A 14,384-nucleotide genomic window follows, 5' to 3' on the forward strand; every position below is an offset into this window, starting at 1 on the left:
GGAGGCTGAGCTTTATGTGCTTGTTGTTGATTTAACTGCATCTGTTTCAGTAGGTTGGTCATTTCACATATACTCTGTGTAAGAATAGTAGTTTCAACACTAGAGGAGATCTCTGCAACAGCTTTTGAGTGGCTACATATCGGCCTGTGATTCCTAGTGGACTCAGCTAAGTCGCTGATCAGTTGCCATGCTTCATCTGCGGTCCTATACTTTTTCAGGGAACCGTTACTAGCACCATCCAGTGTAGTCTTATCCTGGGGGTTCATTCCTTGAGTGAAGCAGTTGATCAATACCAGTCTATCAATCATGTGATGGGGACATGTGTCTAGAAGGTTCTTAAAACGCTCCCAGTACTCATAGAGAGTCTCCGATTCACCTTGAACAATACATGAGATTTCTTTTCTCAGTCTATCTGTGACTTCATATGGAAAGTATTTTTCCAAAAATTCTCTCCTAAGCGTATCCCAGTTGGTAACAGTCACTTCAGGTTGGGAGTAGTACCACTCCCTTGCCTTTCCCTCAAGAGAAAATGGGAAGGCAGTTAACAGAATAGAAGTTTCATCTGTACCATTATGCCTAACAGCAGAACAGGCTGTCTGGAAATCTCTAAGGTGCTTGATAGGCTCTTGAGCAGGTAAGCCATGAAACTTGGGCATCAAGTTGATTAGTGCAATCTTCAGTTCAAAATCTGCAGCTGCAGCTAGAGTTGGGTGATGCACTTGATACGGCTGCAGTGTAAAATTTGGGGCTCCAGCTTCCTGGAGAGTAATCCTCCTAGGTGCTGCCATGTTATCTGCACTGGAATTAACTGAATCAGTAGTAAAGGAGCTTGTCTCGCTCTCAGATGGCGGTTCAGATTCTCCCTCAGATGAGACTGGTGAATCGATAACAATCACTTCACCACCCTCAGAGGCTAACCAACGTCGAGCTCGCCTAATACGTGAAAGAGTTCTTTCAATTTCAGGATCAAAAGCGGCTAAGCTCGGATCAGGTAATGAACGCGTCATTCAATGAGAAAGACATATAGCTCATGGTAAAAAACTAAAAATAAAATATGCAAATAAATAAAAAATATGTACACTAATTAATAATCTAGCACACTATTGCAACTCCCCGCCAACGGCGCCAAAAATTGGTGCGTGGCAGAAGTTAGACCAATTAAGAGAATTTTAATAAGAGAACAGCGTTGCAAGTATAGCCCTTAACCAGCTAAAGTCTGCCTCACCAATTTAAAAAGGGTTGTCACAAAAATTAGAATTAAAAATATTGGGAGTATGAGTCCCAGGTCGTCTCCCAACGAGTTGCAGGAAAGAGTGCTAATTTATTAATCAGAAATTTTTCAAAAGGTTTGAGTTGGATAATGAGTAATTAAAATAATTATAAATTAAAACAATAAAAATAAGAATTATTATTAAAATAAAAAGCCTTGACTGGGGAATTGATTAATTGGAAGTTCTATCCTTGTTGGAATCTTCTCAAGTGTAATATAAAGAGGTTGTTGTTTTCACTTAGTTAACCCTTATTAAATAAAGGCAAGTCAAGTGATTGAACTGACTCTTATCCGCAAATTCCAGTCCTTTCCCTTGGGAACGTCTAGCATTAGTAGATACAGAATTAGCCAACAATGTCCAATTTAACTAAGCACTTGAGCATTCCAACTCAAGTGTCTCCTCTTAATCAACCCCATGTCAAGTAGAAAATCTACTCCATTGACATGGAATTAATATTCATAAAAATATAAGAAGACATAATTGAATAAAATAATATAAAATAGAGATTTAAAATTAATTAAAAGTAAAAGCAGTTCTATGTATTAATAAATCCAAAATGTAACATACTTATTTGAATAGGGTCAATGATCAACTGAAAAGAGTGAAGGATTAAGGAAACAAACTAAAGTAGTAACTTCGATGGAGGTGATGATTCATCAACATCCAAAATCCAAAGCATAAACTATAAATGTAAAGCGAATCTAGATTCAGATCTAAAACTAAAAGTAATCCTAATATCAATGTATCTCAATGTGTGTGGATGCCTATGGGTGTGTGTCGAAGCGTGTTGAGTCTCTTCACGTTCCCTCACTTTTATCTGTGTTTCTGGGCCGAAAACTGGGTTAAAATGCGGCTCAAAATCGCCCCCAGCGTATTCTGTTATTTCTGCAGATCACGCAGGTTACGCGTACAAGTCGTCTACGCGTTCGCGTCATTCAGCGATTTTCCTTGTCAAGCGTTCGCATCGTCGACACGTTTGCGTCATTCGTGCAGACTCCAATCCACGCGTTCACGTCGCTGTGATTTCTTCATTTCGCGCGCTCGCGTGAGCCATGCGCTCTCGTCAGTGTTCGCTGGTCATCTCCTTAATTTCTTGTGTTTCTTCCATTTTTGCAAGCTTCCTCTCTATTCTCTGAGCCATTCCTGCCCTATGAAGCCTGAAACACTTAACACACAGATCACGACATCGAATGGGATAAAGAAGAGTTAAAATGTACTAATTAAAGGCTTCTAGGAAGCAAGTTTTCAACCATAAACAATACTAGGAAGGAATTATAAAATCATGCAATTCATATGAATAAGTAGGTAATGGCTTGATAAAAACCACTCAATTAAACACAATATAAATCATAAAATAGTGGTTTATCACACTCCGATGTTAAAGTTAGTGTCCGTATAATAAGGCGGCTAATTAGGGTAAAAAACGTGACGTACCTGCGGGGAGGGATACACTACAAGATTTCTGTTTGTTTATAGGATTTTTTTTTGGAAGTTTTGAAAAACCTCCATAACATATTTTATTTATGGCAAAATATGAAACCCCCATTAATTAATGCTAGTTTAAATTTCTAAGCCTGATTGTCCAAACAAATAGCCATTCTTTAATAATCTACTTGTCCAAAAAAATTAGAAAAGGAAGAAGAGTGAGAATGAAATCCTAGATCTACACCACCGTATTCATCTCTTCGCCATTGTCACCATCAAGCTCGCCATAGCGTTTGAGATCAGAAGGAAAGTAACTAGTGACGCCCGCGATGCCATTCTTGCCGACATCCAAGAGCAGGTTTCCATCCTCAACTCCACTTTTTCATGGAAGGAGTCAGATTGAGCCGCCGCCAAGCGCGCCATTCACGTGCTCGCCGATCTTGCCAAAAACGGTAAATCCTCTGTTCCTCTTCCTCGATCTCCTAGCGTGTTGCTCCCTTCATTTTGGTTTTTGGCAAATTTGGTCGTGCATGTCTCTTGGAGTAAATCCTTCGGTGGTTGTATCTTGCAGAGGAAGTGGTGAATGTGATTATCGAAGGAAGAGCTATTCCTTCGGTGCGTCTCATGGGGTCACGACACGGTAACTTTTGAGATCTCCTCCTGTGTTCTTTTGTGCATTCCTATGAAAGCTTCTTTTTTGTTAATTTTGTGATTACCTCCACATTAATTTAGCTTGATTGATTACTTCTCTGATTTCAAATTTGGCTTATTACTTTTGCGATTATTTAGTAACTTGATGGCGATACAATTAGTGTTGATATTTTTGCTTACTGATTTCACGACAAAATTTTCGTTATAATGCAAGGAAGGAATTGGTTCAGACACTATTAAAATTTTGGGTAAACAAAGTTAATGTGTGATAACATGATCAAGTGGAGGAAGGAATTCAATTTAGAAACTATTGCATAGGTATTGCTTTGAATTCGTTAGATATATCATATTATCATGATTAATTGTTAGTTTGAGTTAGGGTGTGTTGTTGTATGGGACTTTGATTTCAAGAAAATTAATGAAGTGATAATTCTTCTTTGAGCCTGCCAGAAATATGGAAGCATTTTTCATTGACTGCAGGATCTATGCATCAGTTTAAAAGTGAAGCATGCATCAGCTTGAAAGTGAAAATGGATGAGATTCAGAAACAGAAACGGGAAACCAAAAAGAAAGTAGGATTCTTTTTTGTTAATTTTGTGATTACCTCCACATTAATTTAGCTTGATTGATTACTTCTCTGATTTCAAATTTGGCTTATTACTTTTGCGATTATTTAGTAACTTGATGGCGATACAATTAGTGTTGATATTTTTGCTTACTGATTTCACGACAAAATTTTCGTTATAATGCAAGGAAGGAATTGGTTCAGACACTATTAAAATTTTGGGTAAACAAAGTTAATGTGTGATAACATGATCAAGTGGAGGAAGGAATTCAATTTAGAAACTATTGCATAGGTATTGCTTTGAATTCGTTAGATATATCATATTATCATGATTAATTGTTAGTTTGAGTTAGGGTGTGTTGTTGTATGGGACTTTGATTTCAAGAAAATTAATGAAGTGATAATTCTTCTTTGAGCCTGCCAGAAATATGGAAGCATTTTTCATTGACTGCAGGATCTATGCATCAGTTTAAAAGTGAAGCATGCATCAGCTTGAAAGTGAAAATGGATGAGATTCAGAAACAGAAACGGGAAACCAAAAAGAAAGTAGGATTAGGAATGTGTGAAGTTTGCTGTGGTTCGCAACACCCTCGTGTGATGGTGATGTGAAGATAATTGTCGGTATAGAATTGATTAAGAAAATTACATTGTAAGCATAGTCTAAACCAACAATCTATCTTCAGTCAAAGTTAAAATGTGTGTCACAAATAAATTCAATAACCGGGAGTAGAATCCCAGGTCGTTTTTCCTAGGACTTAACATAAGATGCAATTTATTGGTTAGGATTTTCTAGAGATTTTCAAAGTTGAGAACAAGAAAAATAAATAACTAGGAATTAGAGCAATAGATAACTAGCAAGAGTTTATAATTAATCAATATAAAAGGTCTTGGTTAGGGGTGAGAATTGGAATTTCTATCCTTATTGTCTTTTCCAAGTGTGATGGTAAAGGCTCATTACTCTCACTTAGTTATCCTCTAACGATTGAAGGAAAGTCAAGTGAAACAATTAACTTTAGCTCACAAGTCCTAGTCACGTCATAGAGAAGAACTAGAGTTGGTGAGTTTCAAGCTAATTAGCAATCTTCAATTACCAATCAACACTTGAATAAGACAATTCAAGTGGTTCCAATTACTCAACCCCAAACCAATCAAGGAAATCTACTCCATGATTATGGGTGACATTTCCTCAAACACTTGGTGAGCATAGATAAAACACATGATAAAAACTAGAAAATAATCCAGTTCAAGTTACTGCTAACAATAATCAACAATCACAAAACCAGAAATAATAATGGATATGGAAATAACTCAATACATTAACAAAATTCAAGAGTAACAAGATCCAAATATGAGTTTAAGATAACCAAATTGCAAAGAGTACTAAAGGAATTAAAGAGGAAGCTATAAGGAAAATGACTAGAAAATGAAGGTAACAGCAATTTCTCTCAAGATCCAATTAAAAGTAACTAAGAAAATCAAAACCCTAGAGAGAAGTAGGAGTTTCTCTCACTAAAATTCGAAAACTAATTGAAAAACTAAAGCTAAAGTGAAGTGTGTCTATCTCAGCTCCATTCCCAGCGTATTGTCTTCATTTTCGGGCTTGAAACCGGGCCAAAATCAGCCCAGAAATTACCCCCAGTGTATTCCCTTAATTGCAGCATGTGATGCTCGTCACGCGTATGCCTCAGCCACGTGTACGCGTCGGTGGGCTCTGTACTGGCCCGCGTACGCATCAGTCACGTGTATGCGTCAGTGGATGACGATCTTGGTCACGCGTACGCATTAGTCACGCGTACGCGTCGCTTGGAAGATGGCTTGATCACGCGTATGCTTCAGCCATGCATGTGCGTCGATTCCAACTTCTCAAATCCTCAATTCTTTGTGTTTCTTCTACTTTTGCATGCTTCCTTTCCATCCTCCAAGCCATCCCTGCCTTATAAACCCTGAAATCAGTTAACACACATATCACGGCATCGAATGGTAATAAAAGAGGATTAAAAATTAGCGATTTTAAGGCCTAGGAAGCATGTTTTCAATCATAGCACAAAAATTAGGAAGAAAACTTAAAAACATGCAATTTACATGAATAAGTGTGAGAATAGTTGAAAAAATTCACTTAATTCAATCCAAAATATACCATAAAATAGTGGTTTATCAATCTCCCCACACATAAACATTAGCATGTCCTCATGCTAAGCTCAAGGGAACCAAAAGAGTGAAGGGAAAGTGGTAAGACTTATGCAATGCCTTATCTATATGAATGCAACTACATGCTGAATAATTCTACCTACATGATTAGAAGTAAATAAATCTTTCAAGAACAAATATGAATTGGATTCCACTAATTCAAATCCCAAAATGAAATACAAATAGACTTGCAAGAAGAAAGCTCGTGAAAGCCGGGAACAAAGAATCGAGCATCGAACCCTCACTGGAAGTGTCTACGCTCTAATCACTCTAGTGTTTGAGGGTTGATTCTCTCGGTTCTCTACTAATCCTGCTTTCTAAGACTTCCTCTTCTTCTACCAATCAACAAAAAATTAATGCATGAATACACATATCAACAGGTCTTTTCAAGGTTTGTAATGGGGTTAGGGTCAAGGTAGAAATGTATTTGGTTGAGTGGACTAAAATTCGAATCCTTGATTAACCTAAACTTCCCACCTAACCTAAGACACTCCATGTAATTACAATGTAAAATCTAACTACCCATTGACTTTCTCTCCACAAATTCGTGCACCTTGATATTTTTTTAAATACGAATCATATGCATTGAAATCATTAGTTGCCTTGGGGAATTTTATCCCCTTTTTATTGCTTTCTCTCTTTTTTTTTTTGGAAATATGGTAGAGAATATATATATACACAAGGAGTTAATGTATATGATTAAAGTGTTGGATGCATGAACAAGTGCCCAAACTATTTTCACATTTTCACTTAAGAATATAAAATACCCAATTTCCAAGCCAAGCATTCTCCAAACCCAATTTTCCCATACTTAATTCATGTACACTCTCACTAGTCTAAGCTAACCAAGGGTTCAAATTAGGGACATTTATTATTTTTCACTTAGAGTTAGTGATGTGCTAAAATAATAAAGAACAAATGGGATAAAATAGGCTCAACATTGGTTTGCAAAGGATGATGAAAAGGTAAGGCTATTTGTGTATGTGAGTTTTAGTGAAACGAAGGCCTCAATCACATAAGTGCATGCATACATCAAACAATGAAAATATAGAATCAAGCAAGACAAAGATCACAGTCTTAGAGAGAACAACACACACCAAAACAAAATATTGGTTGATAAGATGCAACCAATCAAATAGGTTCAAAAATCTCACTAGGTTTGTGTGTTCGAGCTCTAAAATCATGTTCCAAATTAAATTTCTTTAAGAAAGTTCAACAAAAAAATTTGTAATTTAAATTAGCGAAATGCCCTAAAACAGTTTCTTAAAAAAGAAATTATTACTTTAAATAGGTAGTCCTAGCAGGAAAGAAATGGTAGAATATGTACAAACATTGATTATAATGCAATGCAACAACTAACTACGAAAAGAAATTTAAGACATAGGTGTTGGGAAAAGAGGGTTATTACCTTCGGGAGTCAGTTACCGACCTTCCCACACTTAAAGCTTGGCACGGTCCTCCGTGCCATCAGTGATCCGCAAAGCGTGTCTGGGATCGCCACTTTCAATGGCCAAAAGATTGGGGGGGGGGGGGACAGGGGTGCCTTCATGTCCACCTCTTGATCGCTTGCATCGCCATCAGTGGAAGTAGAGTCCGAGGTGTCGGGTTCCTCCATATATGGGTTAGAATGCCCAATGAGCTTCTTCAAGTAGTCATAGTGGCGCTTGTTGCATCGCTCAATCTGCTCAATCCTCCGGCCTTGCCGGTCTACCTTCTCGATGAGCTCAAGTAACAACTAGTTGGCGGATTGTTATGGTGCATGTGGTGTCGATGATGGTGGAGTGGAGGATGATGGAGCTTCCAAAGACGGGTCCTCATTCTGGCGCACGGGTGGCACTTGAGGCCTAATATATTTTCCATTCGGGACAATTTCGTCATCCCTTGGAATCATAGTCTTCACATCCCTAGCCTCATAGGAAACTCCAGCCGCAGATACCAAGTCCGTAACCAAAGCGGGAAAAGGTAGGTTGCCCACTGTTTGAACTCGGCCCATAGCTTGTCGGATGAGTCGTGGAAAGTTGAGAGGTTTCTCTGTGAGGATGCACCAAACAAGAATGGCCATGTCTACAATAATAGTGGACTCATGAGTGCTCGACAATACATAGTGAGACATGATCTGTGTCCACACTCAAGCCTCCATAGTGAGTGCTTGTGCGGAGATGCACTTGGGTTGAACCCTGCCCCCTCGCTTGGATCCACTCGCTTCTGGGTTGAGCAATGACCCGGAGGACGGGATCCTAGTCAAAATCGTATTTCTTATGCTCAAGTTGTGCGTCTTGGTAGGCATCCATCCCATCTGGACTTGGTAAAATCTTTTTGAAATTAAAATTTGAAATCTTTTTGATATTTTGAAAATTAAGATAAAAAAAGATAGAAAAATATTTTTTGAATTTTTTTGGAATTAATGAAGAAAGAGAAAAACAACCAAAAGACACCAAACTTAAAATTTTTAGATCTAAAACACTAAGTTTTCGAAAATTTCAAAGACAAACACCTAAAGACACCAAACTTAAAATTTTAAAGATCAAAACAAGAAGAAAAACAAGAACAATTTGAAGATCAAGAAGAACACCAAGAACAAAATTTAAAGAATTCAAAGAAAATAAAGAACATGCAAAGGACACCAAACTTAAAAATTTTGAAAACCAAAGATACCAATTTCAAAATTTCTAAAAGAAAAGACACAAGAAGACACCAAACTTAAAGGTTGACACAAGATTCAAACAAAAGACACCATTTTTGAAAAATTTTTAGAAAAAGACTCAAGAAATTTGAAAAAGACTCAAACAAGAACAAGAACAAAGACTCAAACAAAAGATCAAGATTAACAAAGAAAAGAAACGGTTTTTGAAAAATTTTGATTTTTTTAAAAAGAAAATAAAAGACTCAAACAAAATTAAAAACAATACCTAATCTAAGCAACAAAATAATCCATTAGTTTGTTCAAACTCGAACAATCCCCGGCAACGGAGCCAAAAACTTGGTGCACGGAATTACACTTCGCACAACTGAACCAGCAAGTGCACTGGGTCGTCCAAGTAATACCTGAGTGAGTCAGGATCGATCCCACGAGGATTGTGATTTGAAGCAAGTTATGGTTATCCTGTAGATCTTAGTCAGGTGGATAGAAAAGTGGGTTGCTTATTTAAAACACATAAAAGTAAAATAAAGATAACGTTACTCAGTTGATGGTGAATGCAATGATAAGAAGATGGTTAAGGCTTCGGAGATACTTTATTCTTCTGGATCAATTCGGTTTTACTATCTCCTTCAACTGTCAATAATTTCTTCTATGGCAGGCTGTATGTGATCAACACCTTTCTTGAGAGGTCGCCAATTCTCCTCCAGAGCTGAACACCAGGGTTAGTCCGCATCCAGTCTGATTGAGGGTGAAGCTCCTGCAGTCCATTCCCCTTGATGATCCTACTCAAAACACCACAGACAATGTCGAATCTTCCGGATCAGAGAAAGCTGCGCCTTTGGTTCTAGCCTCTACCACAAAGACCCTAATCTCTCCATACTTCGGCTGAACTGGTGTCTCGAGAAGTCCCCAAAGAAGTCGTGGATTAGCCGTCTAAGAGATGTATAATCAAGCTAGTGGTTCATCATTGTCCGATGAAAGACTCACTCTGAACCCATGTAGAATGAGATAACCTTGTGCCGGTTCAACGCATTCATAAGGATGAAGAACGAAGATACATCTTAGAATAGAGAATCAAACACGGATTGAAGATAGAACAGTAATACTTTTATTAATCCATAAAACTCAGCAGAGCTCCTCCCCCCAACCTAGGAGGTTTAGAGACTCATACTAATAGAACAATGTAAAATGTGTAAAGTGGTGGAAGAAGATCGAGTGTGTCTAACAAAGGGTGATCTTCTCCTATATATACTAATCTAATAACTAAGGATTACAGAAATATGATAGGCTTAGGCTTGTAGTGCAAAAATCCACTTCCAGGGCCCACTTGGTGAGTGTTTGGGTTGAGCTTGAGTGGTCTCCACGTGCTAGGATGCTCCTTGGGCGTTGAACGCTGGCTAGGGATACCTTTGTGGGCGTTGGACGCTGGCCACTCCTCTGTGGGCGTTGGACGCCTGGACTGAGGTAGATGGCTGGCGTTGAACACCATTTTTGGGCCTTCAATTCTGAAGCAAAGTATAAACTATTATATATTTCTAGAAAGCCCTGGAGGTTAGCTTTCCATAGTCATTGAGAACGCTCCATTTGGACTTCTGTAGCTCCAGAAAAGCTCTTTCAAGTGCAAGGAGGTCAGATCCTAACAGTATCTGCAGTGCTTTCTCTGCCTCTGAATAAGACTTTTGCTCTAGCTCCTCAATTTCAGCCAGAAAATACCTGAAATTGCATAAAAATACACAAACTCATAGTAGAAACTAAAAATGTCAAATTTACACTAAAACCTATGAAAATATAATAAAACTTAAACAAAACATGCTAAAAATTATATGAAAATGATGCCAAAAAGCATATAAAATATCCGCTCATCACCAGGTAGCAGCAGCCTCAAAATTTGGGCGTTGACGCGTACGCGTCAGTCACGCCTACGTGTGACAACCCCTTTTTTTTTAAATCAGAACAAAGGCAAATATGTATAATTGAAAAGTGTCACACACATCTAATGAAACAAAGATAAGCAAATAAATAATAAAAAAAACTATAGTAAAGGAAGATCATACCATGGTGGATTGTCTCTCACCTAGCACTTTTCTTTAACGTCCTTAAGTTGGAAGGTCTATGAGCTCAGTCCTCTTCCTTGGCCGGGTTTTTCAAGAGAAATATCTTCAGCTCCTTGTTGTTCTTCACCTTCACACCATGATAGAGTTTCAAACGGTGGCCATTGGTCTTGAAGAAGGTAGGGCTTGAGGGGTGACTCAAGTGGAAAACTCCATACGGTTTGACCTTCTCCACCACGTAGGGACCATCCCACCTTGACCTCAGTTTTCCCGACATTAATCTCAACCTTGAGTTATAGATAAGGACTCGATCCCCAGCTCTAAACTCTCTTCTCTTGATGTTCTGATCATGTACTGGCTTCACCTTTTCTTTGTAGAGCCTTGAGTTTTCATAAGCCTCTAACCGAATGCACTCCAATTCTTCCAGTTGCAATTTTCTTTCAACTCCGGCTCCTCCCAATCCTGAGTTACATTCCTTCACAGCCCAATAAGCCTTGTGTTCTACATCTACCAGAAGGTGACAAGCCTTTCTGTAGACTAGCTAGAACGGACTCATGCCGATCGGTGTCTTGTAAGCTGTCCGATAAGCCCATAGTTCATCTCCGAGCCTAGAGCTCCAATCCCTCTTATGGGGTTTAACCATCTTCTCGAGTATGCGCTTAATCTCTCTATTAGACACTTCGGCTAGCCATTTGTTTGGGGATGATAAGCTGTCGCCACCTTGTGAATAATACCATGTTTCTTCATCAAATCTGTCATTCTTTTGTTACAAAAATGAGAGCCTTGATCACTCACAATTGCTCGTGGTGATCCAAAGCAGCAAATGATGTTATTTCGCACAAAAGAGACACCCACGTTAGCATTATCAGTACGGGTAGGACACTTAGAAATATAATCCACTGTTAACAGAATATATAAGAAACCATTCGAGTTTGGAAAAGGGTCCCATGAAGTCAATACCCCAAACATAAAAAATTTCACAAAACAACATGAGTTGTTGGGGCATCTCATCCCTCTTGGATATGCTTTCAAACCTTTGGCATTGGTGGCAAGAGTTACAGAAAAGATTTGCATCCTTAAAGAGTGTGGGCCACCAAAATTCGTAGACTAAGATTTTTCTTGCAGTTCTCTGAGGGCCAAAGTGGCCACCACTTTCAGAAGAGTAGCACGCCTCTAAGATACATTGAATTTTGGATTGTGGAACACACCTTCTAATTATTTGGTCGGCACCACATCTCCACAAATATGGGTCATCCCATATATAATACTTGGACTTGCTTTTGAGCTTGTCCTTTTGATGTTTAGAAAAATGTGGAGAAAAGGTGTGACTAACCAAATAATTAGTAATGAGTGCATACCAAGGAACTACCTCAGATATTGCTTGCAAGCTATCAAGAGGAAATGCATCATTAATAAGAGTTGAGTCACTTTTTATATGCTATAGGCGACTCAAGTGGTCCACCACTAAATTTTGAGAACCACTCCTATCCTTGATCTCTAAATCAAACTCTTGCAATAGCAATATCCAACGAATTAACCTTGGCTTTGATTCTTTCTTAGCTAGCAAGTATTTCAAAGCTGCATGGTCTAAATATACTACCACTTTGGTTCCAAGCAAATAGGCTCAGAATTTATACAAGGCAAAAACAATTGCTAAAAGTTCCTTTCAGTGGTAGTATAGTTAGACTGGGTACCATCTAATATCTTAGAAGCATAAACTATGATATAGGGATCATTACCTTCGCGCTGAGTAAGTGCCGCTCCTACCGCATAGTTAGATGCGTTGCACATAATCTTAAACGGCCTACTCTAATCAGGCCCTCTCACAATAGGAGCTTGGGTTAAGGCAATCTTCAGCTTATCAAATGCTTCTATACACTCTTTAACCAAGTCAAATTCCACATCTTTTTGCAATAGACGGGAAAGGGGTAGTGCAACCTTACTGAAGTCCTTGATGAACCGCCGGTAGAAACCTGCATGACCAAGAAAAGAATGGACTTTCCTCATAAAAGAGGGATAAGGTAAACCAGAAATAACATCAACCTTGGCAGGATCAACAGATATACCAGTATTGGAGACAATATGACCTAGAACAATACCTTACATTACCATAAAGTGACATTTTTTTCAAAGTTAAGCACAAGGTTTGAACTAGCACATCTTTCTAATACTTTAGCAAGATTATCCAAACAAAGGTAAAAAGAATCACCATAAACACTAAAATCATCCATAAATACTTTCATACAGTGCTCAAGAAGATCCAAAAAGATGCTCATCATGCACCTTTGAAACGTAGCCTGTGCATTACATAAACCAAAAGGCATTCTTTTGTATGCATACGTTCCAAAAGGGCATGTGAAAGTGGTTTTCTCTTGATCTTTCAGAGCAATATGGATTTGAAAATAACCGGTATAACCATCTAAAAAGTAATAATGTGATTTACCGGACAGGCGATCAAGCATTTGATCGATGAATAGTAGTAGATAGATATCCTTGCGAGTGGCCAAGTTCAAGCGCATGTAGTCGATGCAAACTCTCCTTGATTTCTGCACCCTTGTGGCCAGGAGTTCCCCACTCTCATTCTTGACTATGGTGACGCCAGACTTCTTCGGAACCACTTGTACCGGGCTAACCCACTCAATATCCGAGATTGGATAGATAATATCGGCTTCTAGTAGTCAGGTTACCTCTTTCTTCACAACTTCTAGAATTGTGGGGTTCAACCGCCTTTGTGGTTGATGGATAGGCTTGGCTCTCTCCTCTAGAAAAATGCAGTGCTCACAAACTTGAGGGCTTATACCAACTATGTCCACCAAACTCCATCCAATAGCTTTCTTGTTCCTTCGCAGTACATTAAGCAATCTTTCCTCTTGTTAGGAGGTAAGCTCCTTTGCAATGATCACCGAGAGCTTTTGATTCTCTTCAAGATAGGCATACTTAAGATGGAGTGGAAGTGGCTTCAATTCCATATTTAGCTCATGACTTGGCACTTGATTATTCGATAGCACCGGAGGTGGCAATGTGTCTTCATCATATTCAAGGGGTTTCTCCACACATGAACCTTGAACCATGTTCTTCTCATCCACTGTATCCTGGTGGACTTCGGCCACAATATCATCAATCATATCACACCGGAAGATAGAATAGTCCTTCGGTGGATGCTTCATAGCCTCATCAAGATTGAAACTCACTGCTCTTCTATCAATTTCAAAGGAATAGGTACCCAAAAAAGCATCCAATTTAAACCGGAAGGATTTCAAGAACGGCCTCCCAAGAAAGATAGATGATGGTCTTTCGGAGTCATTAGGGAGCATCTCAAGAATGTAGAAATCAATTGGAAAAGTCAACCCCTTAATGCTCACTAAGACATCTTCCGCAATGCCAACCACCGAGATTATGCTTTTATCCGCCAAAACAAAATGGGCCACCAATCGTTTCAACAGTGGAAGCTTGAATGCATCATAAATAGATAGAGGCATAATGCTAACGCAAGCACCTAGGTCACACATGCAATCAACAAATTGTATACCACCTATAGTGCAAGTAACTAGACAATGACTGGGATCACCACATTTCTCTGGTATAGCACCCAT

At 38.7% G+C, this 14,384-nt stretch overlaps 2 protein-coding genes and 1 non-coding gene across 3 annotated transcripts; 1 reads left to right on the forward strand and 2 right to left on the reverse strand.

Moving 5' to 3' along the window:
• The first annotated feature begins 302 nt into the window (after positions 1–302).
• On the forward strand, positions 303–410 carry LOC148547538 (small nucleolar RNA R71). The gene has a single exon (XR_015897603.1). It is a non-coding gene; the product is annotated as a small nucleolar RNA R71 (small nucleolar RNA).
• A 10,448-nt stretch (positions 411–10,858) lies between these two features.
• On the reverse strand, positions 10,859–12,582 carry LOC110265275 (uncharacterized). Its single transcript, XM_021108193.1, has 2 exons — positions 12,486–12,582; positions 10,859–11,298 (listed from the first exon to the last, which is right to left on the reverse strand). The coding sequence occupies exons 1-2, from the start codon at positions 12,580–12,582 to the stop codon at positions 10,859–10,861; spliced, it is 537 nt and encodes a 178-aa protein (XP_020963852.1).
• A 1,082-nt stretch (positions 12,583–13,664) lies between these two features.
• On the reverse strand, positions 13,665–14,384 carry LOC110265276 (uncharacterized). Its single transcript, XM_021108194.1, has one exon. It carries the CDS (start codon positions 14,382–14,384, stop codon positions 13,665–13,667), a length of 720 nt encoding a protein of 239 aa, XP_020963853.1.

Source organism: Arachis ipaensis, chromosome B8 (genome assembly GCF_059453495.1).
Source record: "Arachis ipaensis isolate K30076 ecotype BB chromosome B8, ASM5945349v1, whole genome shotgun sequence".
NCBI classification, from domain to species: Eukaryota; Viridiplantae; Streptophyta; class Magnoliopsida; order Fabales; family Fabaceae; genus Arachis; species Arachis ipaensis.

Excerpts from the sequence above, each read along its gene's own strand:
- LOC110265275 (XM_021108193.1), bottom strand. The coding sequence starts at position 12,582 with ATGTGCAACGCATCTAACTATGCGGTAGGAGCGGCACTTACTCAGCGC. Across the intron at positions 11,299-12,485 it reads TGCTTCTAAGATATTAGATG|ATGTAGAACACAAGGCTTAT; the intron begins GTACCCAGTCTA and ends ACCTTCTGGTAG.
- LOC110265276 (XM_021108194.1), bottom strand. The coding sequence starts at position 14,384 with ATGGGTGCTATACCAGAGAAATGTGGTGATCCCAGTCATTGTCTAGTT.